This window comes from Camelina sativa, chromosome 4 (genome assembly GCF_030686135.1).
Source record: "Camelina sativa cultivar CO46 ecotype springtype chromosome 4, ASM3068613v1".
Classification (NCBI taxonomy): Eukaryota; Viridiplantae; Streptophyta; class Magnoliopsida; order Brassicales; family Brassicaceae; genus Camelina; species Camelina sativa.
The window spans coordinates 21,834,162-21,852,642 of record NC_141883.1 but is presented as its reverse complement, the minus strand read 5'-3'; the positions used below and the strand labels follow the sequence as shown (position 1 = coordinate 21,852,642).

The 18,481-nt window shown below is 35.8% G+C and overlaps 5 protein-coding genes across 5 annotated transcripts; 2 read left to right on the top strand and 3 right to left on the bottom strand.

Annotated features, from left to right (window-relative positions):
- Nucleotides 1-850: 850 nt before the first annotated feature.
- On the bottom strand, nt 851-3,233 carry LOC104780938 (protein SHI RELATED SEQUENCE 1). Its single transcript, XM_087510494.1, has 2 exons — nt 2,002-3,233; nt 851-1,575 (listed from the first exon to the last, which is right to left on the bottom strand). The coding sequence occupies exons 1-2, from the start codon at nt 2,690-2,692 to the stop codon at nt 1,154-1,156; spliced, it is 1,113 nt and encodes a 370-aa protein (XP_087366620.1). The 5' UTR covers nt 2,693-3,233; the 3' UTR covers nt 851-1,153.
- Nucleotides 3,234-9,983: 6,750 nt separating this feature from the next.
- On the bottom strand, nt 9,984-13,956 carry LOC104780937 (uncharacterized). The gene is made up of 13 exons (XM_087510493.1): nt 13,718-13,956; nt 13,324-13,482; nt 12,960-13,211; nt 12,722-12,841; nt 12,555-12,635; nt 12,268-12,363; nt 12,056-12,151; nt 11,892-11,945; nt 11,601-11,804; nt 11,393-11,518; nt 11,227-11,292; nt 10,835-11,134; nt 9,984-10,740 (listed from the first exon to the last, which is right to left on the bottom strand). Exons 1-13 carry the CDS (start codon nt 13,778-13,780, stop codon nt 10,267-10,269), a joined length of 2,091 nt encoding a protein of 696 aa, XP_087366619.1. The 5' UTR covers nt 13,781-13,956; the 3' UTR covers nt 9,984-10,266.
- A 108-nt stretch (nt 13,957-14,064) lies between these two features.
- LOC104780936 (protein RTE1-HOMOLOG) lies at nt 14,065-15,612 on the top strand. The gene is made up of 3 exons (XM_010505479.3): nt 14,065-14,246; nt 14,618-14,933; nt 15,011-15,612. Exons 2-3 carry the CDS (start codon nt 14,655-14,657, stop codon nt 15,440-15,442), a joined length of 711 nt encoding a protein of 236 aa, XP_010503781.1. The 5' UTR covers nt 14,065-14,246; nt 14,618-14,654; the 3' UTR covers nt 15,443-15,612.
- A 94-nt stretch (nt 15,613-15,706) lies between these two features.
- Nucleotides 15,707-16,733, top strand: LOC104780935 (thioredoxin H1). Its single transcript, XM_010505478.3, has 3 exons — nt 15,707-15,963; nt 16,227-16,349; nt 16,434-16,733. The coding sequence occupies exons 1-3, from the start codon at nt 15,751-15,753 to the stop codon at nt 16,563-16,565; spliced, it is 468 nt and encodes a 155-aa protein (XP_010503780.1). The 5' UTR covers nt 15,707-15,750; the 3' UTR covers nt 16,566-16,733.
- Nucleotides 16,734-17,508: 775 nt separating this feature from the next.
- LOC104780933 (uncharacterized) lies at nt 17,509-18,181 on the bottom strand. The gene is made up of 3 exons (XM_010505476.3): nt 18,152-18,181; nt 17,980-18,055; nt 17,509-17,894 (listed from the first exon to the last, which is right to left on the bottom strand). Exons 1-3 carry the CDS (start codon nt 18,179-18,181, stop codon nt 17,593-17,595), a joined length of 408 nt encoding a protein of 135 aa, XP_010503778.1. The 3' UTR covers nt 17,509-17,592.
- Nucleotides 18,182-18,481: the final 300 nt, after the last annotated feature.

The following is an 18,481-nucleotide window of genomic DNA, read 5'->3' as shown; positions in this document are numbered from 1 at the left end:
GTGTGTGGAGGTCTAAACATACATGTACATTCAAAATATATTTCATGAGCTTAATTTGTATGTGTGTATGTATGAACATTAACGAAGCGTAAAATATGTTCATTTATGCTTGAAGTTATATAAAAACAGAAATAATCTTCCATCGCTTTTTGAGACTTTTCAACTTTTCATGCAGAATAGCTATATCCAATTATACTCTTACAATAAACTCTTAAAATTCTCTTATATTACATTTTTATTAACTCATATAAAGACAAATGGGATATTGGGATTATTATAATTATTTTACCGAAAGCTACATTCAAATTAACAAACAACATATTAGAAAAAGAGTGTTAGTATTAATTTTCTAAGTAAAATGTGAAAAAAAAAATTATAAAAACCTATGTGTAGACTTAGCCTGCAACATTTTACTATTTTAGTAATCAAAGGACTAATGGAGGGCATGGAGAATTAACTAATTGGGATTAACGTACATTGTAGAACGCACCCTCATGTCACATCTCTACATGTCGCTCTTCTAACATAAATATATACTCACTAGTCATCTTCTCTGATTCTATCACATCTCAATTATGGCATACATCAATTACTAGTAACTAACATATAATAATACACTTTTAAAACCAATAAATGCATGGGATGGGCAGACCATATTCTGCCGTAACGAAAACCATGGTTGAAAAAAATATTAAAAATTGTTGTGTAATATATGTACACATGTAATGAATTCTTATACTATTGGTTTTAAGAAGATACAAAAGATGATATAAAGATTAGAAACATTATCCCCGGATTCTAAGGTTGCTTGTTACACAAACAAGAAACAGACACATTAATGAACCAAAGATCCAGACAACAAGAGCAATATTGTGCTCATAACATTTAAATAATATACACAACACTGTCCATATCCTCACAAAATCATATAATAAGACAATGGTATATATTATTTGAATTGAATTTCCATTTAAAACCCTAAAATTGCAACAACTTTTTGAGAGTCTAGAAGGAGAAGCATAAACAGACCACTTTCCCACTTCTTGCAAACCTTTTTTTTTATATAACATGATCCGACAATTAACGTTTATAAACCCTAATTCTATTCTAAGAATTCAAAAGAGTTATGTTGCTTTATGTCAGATTCTCATCATCATGATCTTGGGTGGGGAAAGAATTGTGTACCGGCCATGAATGTGTTGATCGGAGTTGGATAGAGAGCGGCTGGATCAATGTACGTGACTGCAGCCGCAGAGGTGCTGCCAGTGCCACCACCGAGGTTTGGAGTAGAGGAAGAAGCGGTAGCAACCGTCACAGAGCCAGCTGTTATGAGATTCAACTGCTGACCTCCACCACCACCGGATGAGCTCTCACCGGCGGCGACAACGTTGTAGCCTCCACCACCACTACTGCCAGGACCGTGGTCGTAGAGAATGCCTTTGAAAATATGACCACCAATGCTTACAGCTGTTTGGTAAGCAAACTCTTCTTCTCCATCTTCTACTGAGCTCACACGCACGCATCTAAACACTGCCGGTGAACTCACCTCCGCCGGGAAATTCCCAACTTCTAGCCCTAGAATTTAGAGAAAGAAAACAAATGTAATTAAAGAGGTACGTAATCGCATGTTTTTTTAATTATACATATTGAATAAAACATTAACATTCGTATTTTTTCTTCCAAAATTTATTATACGGAAAAGAAAGAGCAGGGAAATATTAGAGAAAATAAAGAACACAGATTTCAAGATTGATGAGAACAGCTTGTTCCTGTCAATCCAATAGTCAGTGTTTACTCCAATACAGTATTTTTTTCACAATTCAAATCACAAAAAAAAAACACATATTTTAGGAAAATCTCTGATAGTCATTATAGAGTTTCTGTAGGTTCTTGAAGCTGATCCCAATTCGTTTACTTATATAAATTATAAAAATGCTGCTTGCATTTCATTATTTTACGACCTTATAATAATAAAATATATCATATTGAAGTGACATATACCTGAATGAGAAGGTATGCGAGTGCAGACAAGAGAGGAAGAAGTTGCCGGCAAATTCTCACGGTGGCGTTTGGGAAGGCTCTCACCGCGAGGCAGCTGCGTTTGAGGCTGAACCGTAGCTAGTTGCTGTTGTCTCTCACGGCGTTTGGCAGCAGGAACCCACGTGCTCCTCACGTGAGTAGGACACTCGAAGCCACGGCTCTTGCAACAAGTTCTACACCTCATGTGAGCACAATCTTTCTTCGCTTGATTCCCACAGTCCTGACAGCTCACACCAGCACTTCCTCCTCCACCACCACTACGAATCATCATCAACCCCGCAGCTCTTCCGGCGCCGGCGGTTGAAGTTTCGCCGGAGATATCGAATTGGCTATGATTACTAGGCCCAACGCCTAAGCCTGCGGCAGAAGAGTAGAGATCCAACCTTTGCTGATGTTGCTGCTGATGCTGAAACATGATCTCTTGTTGATTGTGGTTTTGCCATAGCTCAAGTGTTCCCAAAGCAGCAGCGTTTGAAGAAGAAGGAGCGTTCGCGTTGGCGTTAGCGTTAGCGTTAGCGTTAGGGTTTCTATACCAGAGCCAAGCCTCTGATACAGGCGGAGGAGGGTTAGTGTTGCTACGGTGATCTTCTTGGTTGTTTCCTCCACCTCCGCCTCCTCCTCCACCACCGTCTAGCGAGAAAAAACCCGCCATTCACCCTCACAACCACCACCCATAACCACCACTCCCACTCTCTCCAATCAAGAAAATGAAACAAAACCCAAAGCCAAAGATCCTATCTCTTTTTTGTTTTCTTTCTAGCTTCTACTCTCTCTTACTTGCTCACTCTAGATCTTAGAGAGGATTACTAGGGCTTTTTCATTCTCTGGGTTTGTATTGAAGTGGGAATAGCTTTTCTTGAGACTCTGATAAAAAGCAAAACTTGTTTGTCGGTACGAGAGAGAGAGAGAGAATATTAAAGAAACACACAGAGAGAGATGTAAAGAAGTAAGAAGAAGAAGAAGGAGAGATCAGAGAGGTTTAATTAATCATCTTTCTTGCGCTCTGCAACGCCGCCATGACCTTAATAATCTCTCTCTCTCTTCTGCTATCCCTCTAATTTAATTCTCTGTCTCCTCCTCTCTCTCTCTCTCATCTCTTCTTCCTTTGTTTTTTTCCGGATTTTGCAAAAATATTATCTTGTTTCTATCTTTTTATGAGTTTTGCTTCCTATCCTCACTTTTATTTGCTACCAAAATAATGGCCACACTTCATCTATCATCGTTGATATACTTCAGTTTGTTATCGGACGGTAGTTATGTTGCGACGTTGGCACAAAATGTATATATCCTTCTTTGTCCTTTTCTTCCGGGAAACACGCTTCAATTTTTTTTTGTGTGTGGAAAAATGTTTAAATAACTAAATATTTCCTTAAAAGGAGAAAATAATTGAACTAATACTGATTCGTTACGGTATCAGAATTATATTTTTGATTATCCTAAGATAGTTCTATATTTTGGGACCTAGTATTTAATTAGACCCTCCTCCTAATCATCATGATCTACTAGAACTGACTACAAAACCTTGTCAAAAGTCCATAGGTCCTTTCATTTTTATTTCATTTTTTGACTACTAAACCTTGTCAAAATTTGCAGCGGAGTATATTAATGTATCAAACGCTGCAAAATTATTAGTATTGTCAAAAAAGACCTGAAAAGTTGATTCAAGGTTTCGAAATCACACTGGATTACAAGTGAGTAAACAAAATGCCAATTATCGGCATTGATTAAGTGAGACTAACTATTTTAATTGGCATTGATTAGTATTATACTAGTTTTTCTAATTATCCATATGCCCATAATCTTTCTTTTTTTTTTTTAATATCAATTTGGGTGCACCTGTGGCTTAAATTAAGTGTCTAAAGTTTTGTAGCTGGAAAGCAGATGCTTTTGTCCATGTTTCCGAGGAAACAAGAAACATTATGTTATACACACATTTATGTATAAATGAACATGTAGGAGTGTATATCATAATATTTTAGTATATAAATCAAAATGCACGTAAACATACTCTCTCTTTGTAGAGACAAACGTACGATTCTGTTGAGGTGCCCTATGTTGTTACTTCATTATCTTTGTATAAATATTAATGTTTATACAAGTATATACAGACAAACACATCTCTATGCCCGTGCCGTGAGCATCATGGATCCTAATTATTATAATTACCAGAGTCTTTTTATACTTATATCCTTGAATTGCCTGAGAATAACGGCACGAAAAATTATGTCACGATAAATCCGAAATCTAGCGAAGATGGGTGTCATACGAATTCTTTAAAAAAAAGTTAGGACATAAAGAAAAGTTAAATTAAAGATGGGGACGTTTATGAAGGGATTTGCCAAAAGGGTGGAGAGAGTTGACTAATGTAGAAGAGGTTAAACTAGACATTTCAAGATATTTAAGATCAAAAATGGGAATAGTGAATAGTTTTGAGACAGGCTAAAAGCACCGTCTCGCCGCCCTATGCTTCCTTCCGTACCGCTTCTCGATTTTAATTCTAAATCCAATAATTTTAAGGTAATAATCGAATGGTGTTTATTGCTTTTTGATTTGAAGATTACGGTTACGTTTATTCATGGATGTATGAACCTGTAATCGATATAGTTTTTAAGATAAATAGAGAGGGGTTCAATTAATTCAAGGGGTTGTGATGGATACGTAATGTATGATACATTACAATCGAGACAATGACCTTTTTCCTCTCTCTCTCTCTCGTAGTGTATTATTCTTCATTTGCTACATTACAAATCTATAAATGTCAAATAATTATAAACATCATTTCCGAATAATAGTTTCAGGCAGAAGAACCAACCAGCACCCAACACACAAAATATACTCCACAACGGAGTTTCACAAAAAAGATTTTTAATTGTATAAAATTTTATATGAGAAGCCTATGCATCTGTGATCGTGTGTAGTAGATTTGGACTATGACAAAACTTAGGATCTTATCAAAACAGCACTTAACACATACTACTATATTATACCTGTCAACATTGCACGTATGCATAACAAAGTATTTGTATAATTAATATATAAGCAATACTGTAATACTGTGTAGAACAGAGAACAATTTGGGATACCCTAATTAAGAAGAGAAGGGATTATAAGACTGTGCCGTGGCTTCTCTGCACGCGTTTTCAGTCTAACCACTCTTTTTTTTTTCTTCTCTCCATAACATTCTCTTTTTTCAAAGTCGTTATATATATTATTATCAATTTATTTGGGGATACAAGTGTTTATATAAAACAAAATTGCTTATCATTCAATTCTCCAGGCCCTTTCTGTCAATCATCAGTTACTCCAAAATCGCCAACAAAACTTTTTCTTCCCTCAAATAAGTTTCAAATTCCATGGAGTTAGAACCAGCTTTTCTTGTACTATATGAAATATTACGTCTAGTAACTAGAGAGCAAAATTAATTAGTTAGTTAAATGTAAATTTGACATTTGACTATATATATACGTGCGAAAATAACCTACAAAGATGTTCAAAAAGAAGTTAAAATTAAATTTCATTTTTACAAAAAAAAAGGAATGAGTGATACTCGACCTAAAATCAAAGATAACGAGATAAGGGGTTTCGAACATAATTCCATTCTAAAAATATTGATAATTGGTTTCTTAATTCTACATATATAATAGTAGTAATAAACAAAAAAAAACGAAGAGAATTACTCAAAGTTTCTTTGATTTGAGAAGAAAAGAAAATAATTTAAGAAAATATATAGTAGGATGGGTGGGAATCAGAGTTGACGTGGAGGAGAAAAGGAGAGGGAGTGAATGATAAGAATAGTGAGTCCCCAAAAAAAGGGTAGAAGCCGCAGAGTCTTGTCTCTTCTCGAGCCCTGTGTTGTGTAACTTGTCTTCCTCTTTTTTTTTTTTGTCTTTTAATTCTTTTTTTTCTTTGTCTTTTAATCCTTAGTTCCCTATTTAATTCTCACAAACATACGTATACTATGACATTTATACGACGTATGTATAAACCATCCGAGGACTTTTACCACAATTGACCATAAACTTCACTCGCAAGAGTTAATTAACTTAAGCATTTAAGCACTTGAGAGATCTTCGTGAAACCAAGTTAGGGTTTCGTTTGGAACGTATATTATTCAAAAAGTTATACCGACCTATTTGTATAAAATATTTTAACCAATATAAAGTGGCATGCACACATTTGCTTTTGTAGATAATTTATATGTAATTAAACATCATTGTTTTGGTTTGAAGCATTTATTTTAAGTGTAGAGAGAGATTTTGGAGTATAGTGTTTGGTGGCTTCTCATCACTGCTACTTAACAGATCCTTCTTACAGAGACAGGGAGAGAACAGTGTTTCTACAATGAGCCATGCTTTCACTGTCATCTCATTTATTGCTCCCACATATCTATTTTCTATTCCTTTTATAAACCCAAAGAAACAAACAGAAAAAAATAAAAGAAGAAAAATATTAGGTGGGTTACTTTTTTCATATTTTGTTTCCAAGGCAAAAGCCAATACATAAAAATGAGCTTTTAGTTTCTTACATTCTCTTTGGTGCAAGAGTAGTTATTGTAGACAGAGAGTGAGAAGATGGAGAATGTAAAGTTGCGAACTTGGTTTAGTTTCTGTTATGTTCTGTTTCTCTGTCTAGTCTCTCTCTCTCTCTCGCTTTCGTTTCAATTCCATATCTAATCAGAAGCTGAAACTTCTTCACATGGATTGTGTTTCCATTTGGCCCCCACTTCACTTTCACTTCGTATACATACATTTATAAATATATTTACATGTATCTCTCTATGTATAATATCGTATATTTTCTTCATTTAAGAACTTAAAAAAAGTAAACAACCAATCGAATTCTTTTTGGGTCCCCAAGATTTGAAGTTATGGCGTCTTACCATGTCATGCACCATGTCATGCACATGCATACACGTATACACTCGTTATAAACTGTTGTGTCATTTGATTTTACGTTTCATTAAACCAAACTTATTTATCAACTTCTCTTTAACCAATAACAAATACTTGATAGCTTGTTATTGGTATAATTAAAGGTATCGTGGTTTTTTTCAACTCGCATTACTAGACCCACCTTATCAGTTTCCAAACTTTTCATTGTTAAAGTCAATATTACTCCCTCCGTTTCAAAATATAAGATATTTTGAGTAAAGCACGCAAATTAAGAAATCAACACTTTAAAAAAGTTTAGTCAATCACAAACAATACTGCATTATAGAAAGTATTAAACTAATCTAAAAGTTACACAGAAACTTGAAAACATCATATATTATGAAACAAAAAAACTTCTCTAAACATCCTATATTTTTTTTTTTTTTTTTTCAACATTTCTGCATTATGGGCCACAACTGGCCGGCCCATTAGCCAAATTCCTACATTCGTAAGAGCCGGGACTCGATCCCGGGTGTGATGGTGCCTTGTGCATTAAGGACTTACCTTTGGCCACTGCACCAAGGTCACTTCACTAAACATCCTATATTATGAAACGGAGAGAGTATATTTGATTAGTAACACTATGAAATCATCAAAGAAAAAAAAACATATACCAATGAAATGATATATAGAGAAAAAAACAAACATTGATTTAACTAAAAAATTTCAAATTGACATAACCTTTTTTTGTCTTTAAATGTTGATCGTGATTCTAAAAATTGTGATTGGAAAAAAATAATTCGGTAATTATGTGATTTAGCGGCTCATCAATCATAGTCTATATAATAAATAGTTGATGGATGACATTTCAGACATATTTGAATGTACACTTTTCTGTTACAACGATATTAAGCATGATGAATTTATCATATCCTGTTATGTTCATGATTCAAATCAAAACACGAGTTTGCTTCTTAATTTGACAGTATCTTTTCAGAGCATTTACGGCAATGTTTGTTTGCATCTTGTTGTTAGGTATCATACATGCTGTGAAATATATACACGCTCAATAGTGATGGTTACTCGTCTATGTTAGGAAACACCGAGCCAACCCAAACCAAATCAACTTGGTCAACATTGGCTAACCAACCAGTAAGATCGACCTGAAGGGGCTGGACCATGGAATGTGGAAAAAGATGGCCAGACAGTGGATCGGATCGGTTGTGATCGTGGCTGATAACAAGTCCCCACACTAGAAACCAAGGGTGTGGATCAAAGTTGAAAAGAAACACACATAGAGGCTGCAAAAAAAAGGACCACTAATTATCTTCATATTATATTATTGTACTTTCTAAAGAAATTCAAACCCTAGCTAGATCATTCGTTAGGGCATATATAAATCAAACACATGTTGTTTATTTAACTGTTCCTGATCAGAACTCTACGATTATTTTTTCTTCAGTTAGACTTCTATAGTATTAGTACGTAGCTACGTACGTTACTATATGGGAGTAATGGGTTCGAAGATTAATTTCCAAATCTATATAAAACTATGGTAAATTATGTTTTAAGATTTCGTTTTACAATACGTACACATGCATGATGCATACATACAAACGTTGGTAAACAGAGGCTTGTATTATTGATTAATTTTGGGAGTGGGTTGAATATTTTCATGAACTCTCCATCTATATGACAATTGAGGGGGGTTTTTTTTTTCTGGCGAAAAGTGAGTTTAATTATTAGGAAAACGTAATAGAGTTCATAAGTAAATGAAGGGATGATAAAAAGGGCCATAAAAGAGAACAGAAATAGAGTAGTGCCCATATAAAGTGATCTCGTGAACCTCTTTACATGCTTTTATTAGAAATATGCTTTTCCCGTCACCTTCTTCGTTCCTCATTACATATTTTTCACAATTAGTTTATCTATAAATATATATCCAAATATCCACAGGCTATTTACACAGTGACGTGCCTCATGTATAATGAAAAGGGCATTTGCCCAAGGCCACAAAATAAGAAAAATTATAAGATCATATATCTTTTTAGTTAGATTATGTATTTGGTTTGAAAATATGTTTAAGCTAATTATTTTAAAAATTCATGATATTTTATTAATTATTAATTCTTCTTATTTTATATTTTTAATCTTTTATTTGTATTAATAGAATATTATATAATGTATTAGATGTTTGAAAGTAAAATGAAAAACCACATGAAAATTGAAAACTTGTTTTAAATTTTATACGAGAATATATTTTTAATGAACTAACAAAATGTTAATGCGACAATAAAAAATAGATGATATGATATATGAAAGTTTATTTTATATGTTATAAAAACACATACGTAAAAATATTTTACTTATGTTTAGTTCATATTTTGCATATGTTTTGTTCATATTTTACATATGTTTTGCTTATTTTTGTTAATATTTATTCAACGTTTCAAAAAACAAAAAAATAACTAATTTCTGCCATATATAAACAATCACACCTACAATTTATATTTATATAGAATTTAATGTAAACTATACTTACTGTATTAAACAATCAAATAATTTATATATGTATATATATATGATTTTATCATAGTCACAAAATAATATAAATATATAAATAATTAAAAATACATATCATCTACGTATCGTATCGTATAGGTAACCATCTAGTATATTAATTTACTCTGGGTGAGGTTCTTACATTTTTCTTAAAATAAGCAATTTGGCAAATGTATGCCTTTTCTTTAATATCTGATACATTATTTTGCTGTATAACGAACGATGGCTTCTCGTAGCTTGGAGTATTATTTATGTAAATCATTACGCCACTCATGCCTCCCACATTCCCATTTGAGAATTGAGTAGTATATTGTTACCACTAGCGTGGTCCAAAAATCTATAACTTTTAACCACATCGCTGCATCAATTATTACTGCCAAGCTAAGCCTACTTATTTATTTTTACTTAACCTATTTCGTTTTCTTTTGTTTTAAAATATCGAATTGTACGATGAGTCCCATGAAAAATTAACTACGATATATTTCGAAAGAAACGTAAACGGTAAATCTGTTTCGTTTTGAAGTTTTCTTTTAATTTAAAAATGTCACAACAATTCATCAAAACTGAAAGAAAAATTAAGTCCTACACTCGTCTCTACCATGTTTACTCCGAATTCTACATAGTATAAAGTTATACAGCCGAAACCAGGAGGAAATAAGGCACTGTATCTACACCGGTACAACAGTTCCCTGTTTGGTTTACCAAAACCGGTTAGGGTGAAGCGCTGCTAATCGGACCGGCCGGTTTAACTTCTGTCCAGAGGAAGAAAACTCTATGAGGAGGTAGGTGTCTATCAAAAGCTAGAGGAAGGTCGAGGCTTCCCTTGAATGGAGTTTAAGTGCTGTGTAACGAAAATAACTGCCATAACTACTAAGAGACATCCCACCAACGAACTGAAGAACAGAGCCCCTGGCTGTCTGGTTTGAACGAACCCGTAAATCCCATTTGATGTCATCACAATCACATCCGTTAGACCGTCGTTCGAGAAGTCATCAGTGACAAGTGCATGAGTCGGCTGAGACGGTAACTCAATGGAAGCCAATACACTTCCTCCCGGAGAGATGATGACCGCTGCTTGATCTCCTCCCGCAAGGATCATAGGCTGGTTATCATGAATGCGCAACGAGAACGGTTTCAGAGTTGGGACCACGGTCCCTGATTCAGTTAAACCTGATGGAGACGGGAGATTCGACCATGTGGCTTCTGTCTGAAGCTGCCATTGCCAGACTGCGTCGTGGCCATGCACATCAGGCGTGTATGATGTCACCTGATATGGAGCAGCGATGAGCGCTCATCAAACGAAATTCAAAGTTCAAGAAATTAAGAGATTGGGTCGTCATATATAGAAAGTAAAAAAGTACCTCTCCACGGTTTGTCAAGAAGATTACATCTCCGTGACTTCCTCTGCGGTGTCTATGTCCGTCATCTCTAGGGATGAGAATGGGAGTTGCAATCTCGAGAGTAGATGTGTCTCTTGCCTGGGCAAAGTGTCGTGAATAATCTCCGTAGTGCAAGAAGTTGAATGGGGAGTGATGGCAGATGGACACGTTGAAGAGCTGTTCGCGGACGGGAACGCCTGAGGTTGCCACAGCCCAGCAAGGCTTCAACACTTCCATTGATCCGCTCACTACAGTTCTCTCTCCAGCATTGCCTCCGACAGTCTAAGGTGGACATACAGAATTTATGTTCGTTAAACTGAAGATCCATAAGAAGGTCAATGAACCGAAAGCGGTAGTAGGTTTGATGTGTGTACCTGGACATGATCGAGTACACCATCTCCGTTTATGTCAGCGTGAAGTCCACCTTCAAGTAGAGAAAGCTGGAGACAGGACGAATTTAAATAAGTTGACAACGTAAATCATGGGTATGTGAAATAATAAGTTTGTTCATGATCTAAAGGCATAGCTACTAGGACCTACCTTGCAAAGAGTTCGACCAGTAGGCAAATGAATAGCTTCAATCCCTTCCTTTTGATGAGCCACAACAACATTAGGTACCCACCAAAGCTTCGTGTAGTTAGTTATAGTCGGAATGTATTGCATACCCTGCATCAATATGTTGCTTTGCTATCATAAACAAATATTGGTATTCTTCATGTGGGTAGTTTATGTTTTACAAGAGCTGCACCTTCTTGGGTTTTGCCGAGCCAGCATAGCGTGCAGCCTTCCCAATCAATTTTGGAATTTTTTTCGACAAGTCTTTTCCAGCGGGTGTGTGTTCCTCAGGTTTGTGAAACGGATAAGCCGTGGACTTACCAGCCTGCTTCTTCAATGTTTTCCTCTTGTGTCGCCTGAAATGAGCAAGCTCCAATAATGTATCTTCACGTCGGTCCTGATGCAAAGACAACGATGTACTTTGAAACAATTTTTCTAAGCATATTACACTAACGAAGTACATAGTTTGAGGCATAAGACTTACCCAGTGATGGGGCATGACACTAAGAATTGATTCTCTAAATTCCCTGCACTCAAACTTCAGTCCAGCAAAGCTTTCATATTATGATATTGCAATAGAAATCTCTTAAGAAAGAACTACGATACGGTTAACTATATCGCTCAATGATCAATGGAAAACGAGTTTACCTCTCCTGGATGACGGCTATTTAGAGCATGCACATCGAGCTTGTAATTGTGTTGTGGAATTAACTGTGATGCATCTGAGGTGTGAGCTTCAACATCCTAGATGAGAAGAAAGAAAATATACTATCAATCTGACAACCAAATTTGTTGCAGGTAAGAATATAGTTAAGAAATCTGTAGAGAAAGAAGTTAGCCAAAAAGAATAAATAACTAACATCAGTCTTTTTACTCCATCGAAGAACGCCAGTCTTGCCAGCGAATGCATAGACAGAAAAGTGACGCAAGTTTATCGCTCCAGTATCTTCAGAGGCCTGAAAGGAAGCTTAAAGTTCTTCTAAACAGTCCAAACACAGTTCTTATGCACAGTGGAATATCAGAATATGCATAACTACAAATGAGTAGCTCTTTCTTCATAAATGTTCAGTTCTAGAGAAAATGCGTACAGAAACCACAGATATACACAGCTAAGAAACAGTCCAAGGAAGCTATCACGTAGTCGTACCTGATTCTCAGTAGCACTTCTTCTGTGTTGCTCAGCATTTTTTGCTGTCATGCCAAGTTCCTCAAACAGGTCCATGTGATTCTAAAACGAAAAGAATAATCAATGGATAATAAATATATGGAAGATAGAAAGGTAATCAACAGAAGAATTTTTTTCCTCCAACATACATATGGCTGCATCTCCATCCGTCCACCAACAATAACCAAACCCGTATCACCATGCTTCAATGTGTAATTGCTTATCGAAATCGCTATCTCTCTATGGTGTGCATTATGAGGGAAATCCTCCTGTCATTCCACGAGCAAAGATAAGTAAACGGAGAACTAATAATACTGAACAGAGGTAAACATTTATGCGGAACGTTAGACAAAGAATGAAGAAGATTAAAGGAAAAAAGAAAAAAACCTGCAGATTCGTTTCCCAGAGCTTATTCAGGTTGTGATCAAAGCAAAGCACAGACCAACCTGCGGTAACAACGACCACAACCTGCTTTTGAGGAGTTCCATCTTTATAGTACCTATCAATAACACCAGTGGCCATGGCCACAGCACGTCTCCCTGACGCAACACGGATCTTATCAGGCAAAAGAGAGATATCCGCAAGAACTCGCGCTTCACTAAAACTTTCGTCCACACGCCTGAAATGAGGCTCCAGGACCTAAATCAAACACATAAAAAAAGAGAAACGCATAAGCACTTAAAGCTTACCTCACATCATTGATTGAAATCAGAAAAAAAAAAATGTTTACTTTAAACAAATAGTAATTTACCTGAATTTTAGCATCGTTAGTAGCAACGAGGATCTCCTTCTTACCATCACCATTAAGATCAGCAACAATAGGTGGTGGGAGACGATCAGCTTCGTATTTGACTGGGTACTCATCATACAAATGAAACCATGCTTCTTTGAACGCAAAATCACCCTCGTGCTGCAATAATCAACAATCAAACTCAATAGATGATTCCATCTGAAAAAAATTGTACAACCTAGGCTAAACAAAACCATCACTTATGGGTTGAATTGGGACTTTTAAAATTATACCCACAGAGGAAAATTCAAAGCTTTCTCTAGTAAACAGATAGATCAAGGGTTCTCGAAGTTATCATGCTATAATTGTGGATTAAGAAAGAGTAAGAAGAAGACGATTTTAATGTGTAAATCACCTGAAGAGTGAAGAATATTGCAAACCCAGAGAGCATCAAAATTGCCAAATCGCGTTTCCTCATCTTTCTTTGCCTAACCTCCACGAGCAGATGTGTGTATATATCAATGGCAGATTTGCATCAGTTGGTAAGAAGCCTAAAGAGAGCGATGATGATGAGTCGGGAGGTTCGAAAACTACGTCGTATTCTAATATCAGACGTTTTTTTAACATAGCTAAACAGCCTGCCGTTTTTTATTTAATAGTTGACGAAAACGTTATGTCGTTTTATTTTCTCGCGACGAGAGAGAGTCGAGATATTCCTATCCTTGTAACAGGTTAAAGATATCCTCCCAAGAGAATTACTTTAAACAAGTAGCCAAACACATTCTTTCTTTTAGTTTACCCATCGTTCGTAATCTTCGTATGAACGAGAGAAGAACAAACAAAACAAAATTCCCAGAAAAAAAAAAGGCAGTGACGAATCACTCTTCTAAACGAGAAGGCAGTGTTTTGGATCCGATTTATCTTCGTTGTTATCGCTTGAACTGGTACGTTTTTGATCTATTCTTTAGTATGAATTAAGTTTCGTAATCCAGGTCTATGAGATGCTTCGATGTTGTTGACTCGTTTGCATCTTCAATGGTGTTTTCTATGGATTCATCATATAGTGTAGAAGATGTGGTATTAGCTCAATGTGTTGATAGAAGAATGAATTGATTTTGGTACAATATCTTGACTTCTACTAGGTTGTGCAACTATTGGGAAATCGTTCTTCTGGTTTATAACTCTAATAGAGTTCACTTGTGTGTATCTTGTTATAGGCCAAGATGATGATGATTCCCTATCCCAGTATTGAGTCTTACTTACTTACTTACACTTACTTACCTGGTGATCACTGGACATGTTGTTTTGTGAACAGAGAATCAAATTAATAGACCTTACCTGGAGTTTGATAAATGGGAGGAGAGACAGCTGCAGCTGCAGACTCAGAACATCGGATGATGATGATTGGTTTTGCAGATTCCATGAAAATTGATCCCAGAAGGGACAGGTTCCCATGCTGCATTGTCTGGACACCTCTCCCCTTCATTTCGTGGTTTGTTCCCTTCATTGGCCATGTGGGTATTTGCAGAGAAGACGGTGTCATCCTCGACTTTGCAGGACCTAATTTTGTTTGTGTTGATAATTTCGCATTTGGATCTGTTTCTCGATATATTCTAATCAAAACCGAAAAGGTTCGTTTTTGCAAGAAGCTGGCTTTTCATTTTTTTCCACTTTTGATGCAAACTAACAACTGTAGTAACATTACCAGGATCCTTCTTGTTCTTCCGGCTCATGTATGTTCAATGGTGAGAGCAGATATGGGCAAGAAGAAGAGAGTCATGATGAGAAAGAGCCAACATGGGATGGTGCACTGAGAAAAGCCACACAAGAGTACCAACACCACGCATATAACATATTCACATGCAACTGTCATTCTTTCGTAGCCAACAACCTGAACCGTCTAGGGGTAAGGTCAGGCGGGTGGAACGTGGTGAATCTCGCGGCACTTGTGTTCTTTAAGGGACGTTGGGTGAGCAAAGCGGCTATAGCAAAGTCCTTGTTGCCTCCAGTCATAGTCTATACTTTAGGAATCTTTCTTGGTGGTTGGACTTTCATAGCTTCCTGCTCTATTGTATCGGTTTTGCTTATTGGTTGGTTCATCATGGGAACCTATTGTTTCAAGAAACTAATCCAGCTGTAGCTTTGGATTTATCTAAGTATCTGGTTAGAGAGTTATGAATGATGTTGAAGAAATTGGGTTTGAATGTGTGAACTTTTTGTCGGAATGGGACTGACCAAGGCTGGTTGTGTACAGACAACTCATGTCTACAGAATATTTTTTTACTTGCAATTTTCGTTTTTGTGTGTTAATTTGTTACAAAGTATAAATCTAAGGAGTAAAGTGTGAATATTTGATTTGGATAAAAAAAGAAAGTAGCAAAAATTTGGTGGGTGTAATTATGGGAAACAAAATCACGCGTCGAATAAAGGAGAAAGAGAAAAATATTGATGGCAAAAACTATGATTTGTAAGGCGACTCTACGAGATACATATGTGAAAAGTGAGCGAGCGCTTGCTAAGTATAATTGTAAACAGAACAGAACAGAGCAGAGAAAGAGAGACGGAGAGAAGATGGCTTCGGAAGAGGGACAAGTGATCGCGTGCCACACCGTTGAGTCATGGAACGAGCAACTCCAGAAGGCTAACGACTCCAAAACTCTTGTAATTTTCCTTCTCCCAAATATTTTGAGTTTTTTTTTTTTGTTGAGGTATGGACTTGAGATTTTGATTGTTTGGATTTGCTTTATGAGTCTTTGATCTCTCTCATATTGACGCTATGTAATGGATAGATCATAATGACTAGAGTACAAGTCACTATACATGTTTCTGTGAAACTTAGGGACCCCCAGAAATATGTTACCTGTAGATACATGTAATGTTTTCAATTTTTATGATATGATTCATGAAATGGTAAATTGTTGAAGGTGGTGGTTGATTTCACGGCTTCTTGGTGTGGACCATGTCGTTTCATTGCTCCATTCTTTGCTGATTTGGCTAAGAAGCTCCCCAATGTGCTTTTTCTCAAGGTTGATATTGATGAATTGAAGGTATATTCACCAAACAAAATTCCCTTTTTCTTGAGAAAAATTTGGTTTCTTCTATCACAATCCTTTATGTTTTTGTTGGAACAGTCGGTGGCGAGTGACTGGGCGATAGAGGCGATGCCAACCTTCATGTTCTTGAAGGAAGGGAATATTCTGGACAAGGTTGTTGGGGCCAGGAAAGATGAGCTTCAGTCTACCATTACCAAACACTTGGCTTAACATTTTCTTAAGCATTTATTTATAGCTTTAACCAGTCTTTATATCTTAAGATGTTGAATTAATTGCTTTACTAGTATTGAGATGTTATAAGTCGTTCGCCCTTTCTTATGATCCTGGTCTAAACTCATCTAATAATATTGTGCCTAGTGAAATATTTGAATCTGCAAATCTCTTTGCTTTTACTGGTTTTATACTTTAATGTGTATTAGAAAACTATACCCGCTACACCTGTCCTTGAAATCTATTTCTAGCAATTTGCGTAAATAAGAAGAGAGCTTTCTCCCAAAGAGAATGTAACTTCTCATGTTGGTAAGATGACTTTGAGCAATGAAGATGAGGAAAATGTTTGGATACCGAGTAACCTGAAAACATGTGGGTTCCAAGACAGTAAGACCATCGAAGGCTTTTTTTTGGGCAACATCATTGAAGTTCCCTTATGACTCAAGATTGGATTTTTTTTCCCTATGGTAATAAATTACCAAAGATCTACACGAATGACAATAAGTATATATCCACTAATTAACAGTGAATAGTATATAGGAACTTTGTTCGTATCTTTTGGTACTAATTAATAAATAAGATAATGTTACCGGGAAACTTTAGTCTGATGAATTCGTTTCATCTAAGGAAAGACGAGAAATTGCATCCGCAAATACACCTAGCAAATCCGTAATTAATATATCCATAAAGCTTGAAGGAAAAAATGCAAAAACTTGAAACAGAAACATACCATTCTTTAAAAGTTTATACGAAGAACCTTAACATCAATGAATATCATCGGATTCATACAATAAACTAAAACACCAAAACAAAAAAGAAAAAGAGAAAATCAATTCTCCTAGATTCTCTTCCGCTGATAATAATAAAACGCAGAGAGAATATCCATGCATCTAAAGTTTCAAAAAACGAAAACAAAAAACTATTGATTTTCGGATACAAGCAGAATTAAAACCCTAATTTAGTAAAAAATAAATAAAGGGTTTTGCTCCATCTCGATGTAATAGAAAAAAAATCCTCTGCAAAAGGTTTAATAATAACCGTAGTTACTATATCCGAATGGGTATTGTTGAAAAGGTACCATTCCCTGCCCTTGTGGATAGTACCCTGGCCAATATGGCGTTGCTGATTGCCCACCAAAGAAAGAACTTGGATAGTTGTTGCAAAAGTTAGGATCATGATGAGGTCGATGATGATGTGTTCCGGTTTTCACAAACGCCATTTCAGCATCTTTGCCTCTCTTCGAACCCATAAGTTTTAGTAGCTTGTTTGGATCTCCTTGACCCGTTACGTATGCCATTCCTTCATCCACGTCTATCCAAAAATTCCCTCCTAAACCATTATGATCAAAAAGAGAATTGAGTCGACCAAAAACATACGATATATGCTTATAGATAGAAGAAAGAACCAAATTAACCTCTGATTTTCTTAAGGATTTTCGTCATGCTCTTGTGCCATTCAGGGGAGTTGGTGTTCACTTTAAACCCACAAGTCTGCAAGTAAACGTTCGAATATGTAACGAACCGAACTAGCAAATGATAATATGAGACATAATGATATGATTATCGAATGATAGATTGAAAACGGACCAGGTTTTTTGTACGACTTGACGAAAACATGTTTGGTCACCTTCTTGTAAACTCGTGACAAAAAAAAATAAAAAAAATGAAGCTGTTTATGCTAAAATGAACGAGAGCTAGTGGTGTATATTTATAATGGATTGAAGATTTTCATTTGGATTTTTAATCTGTTGTTATAAGGTAACTATATCTATATATTACTAAAATGGTTCCATATGTCGAGTTAATGTCGTTACTGGTATAATATTTTATTTCCTTATGTAGTATACGTATAAACCCAAATTCTAAAATGGTTATGAAAATTACAATTCAAGTCTCCTCCTCCAGCTACATATTTTT

Bases quoted from the DNA above. Each gene is read 5' to 3' on its own strand.
- LOC104780936 (XM_010505479.3), top strand. From the start codon at position 14,655: ATGGGAGGAGAGACAGCTGCAGCTGCAGACTCAGAACATCGGATGATG. The intron at 14,934-15,010 runs GTTCGTTTTTGC...TAACATTACCAG, and splicing joins TTCTAATCAAAACCGAAAAG to GATCCTTCTTGTTCTTCCGG.
- LOC104780937 (XM_087510493.1), bottom strand. From the start codon at position 13,780: ATGAGGAAACGCGATTTGGCAATTTTGATGCTCTCTGGGTTTGCAATA. The intron at 12,842-12,959 runs GTTTTTTTCTTT...GTGGAATGACAG, and splicing joins TCTGGGAAACGAATCTGCAG to GAGGATTTCCCTCATAATGC. The intron at 11,946-12,055 runs GTAAACTCGTTT...GCTGGACTGAAG, and splicing joins ATAGCCGTCATCCAGGAGAG to TTTGAGTGCAGGGAATTTAG.
- LOC104780938 (XM_087510494.1), bottom strand. From the start codon at position 2,692: ATGGCGGGTTTTTTCTCGCTAGACGGTGGTGGAGGAGGAGGCGGAGGT. The intron at 1,576-2,001 runs GTATATGTCACT...TCTAAATTCTAG, and splicing joins TCGCATACCTTCTCATTCAG to GGCTAGAAGTTGGGAATTTC.
- LOC104780935 (XM_010505478.3), top strand. From the start codon at position 15,751: ATGGCAAAAACTATGATTTGTAAGGCGACTCTACGAGATACATATGTG. The intron at 15,964-16,226 runs GTAATTTTCCTT...AAATTGTTGAAG, and splicing joins CTAACGACTCCAAAACTCTT to GTGGTGGTTGATTTCACGGC. The intron at 16,350-16,433 runs GTATATTCACCA...TTGTTGGAACAG, and splicing joins TTGATATTGATGAATTGAAG to TCGGTGGCGAGTGACTGGGC.
- LOC104780933 (XM_010505476.3), bottom strand. From the start codon at position 18,181: ATGTTTTCGTCAAGTCGTACAAAAAACCTG. The intron at 18,056-18,151 runs GTCCGTTTTCAA...GTTTACTTGCAG, and splicing joins CAAGTCGTACAAAAAACCTG to ACTTGTGGGTTTAAAGTGAA. The intron at 17,895-17,979 runs GTTAATTTGGTT...ATAATGGTTTAG, and splicing joins AATCCTTAAGAAAATCAGAG to GAGGGAATTTTTGGATAGAC.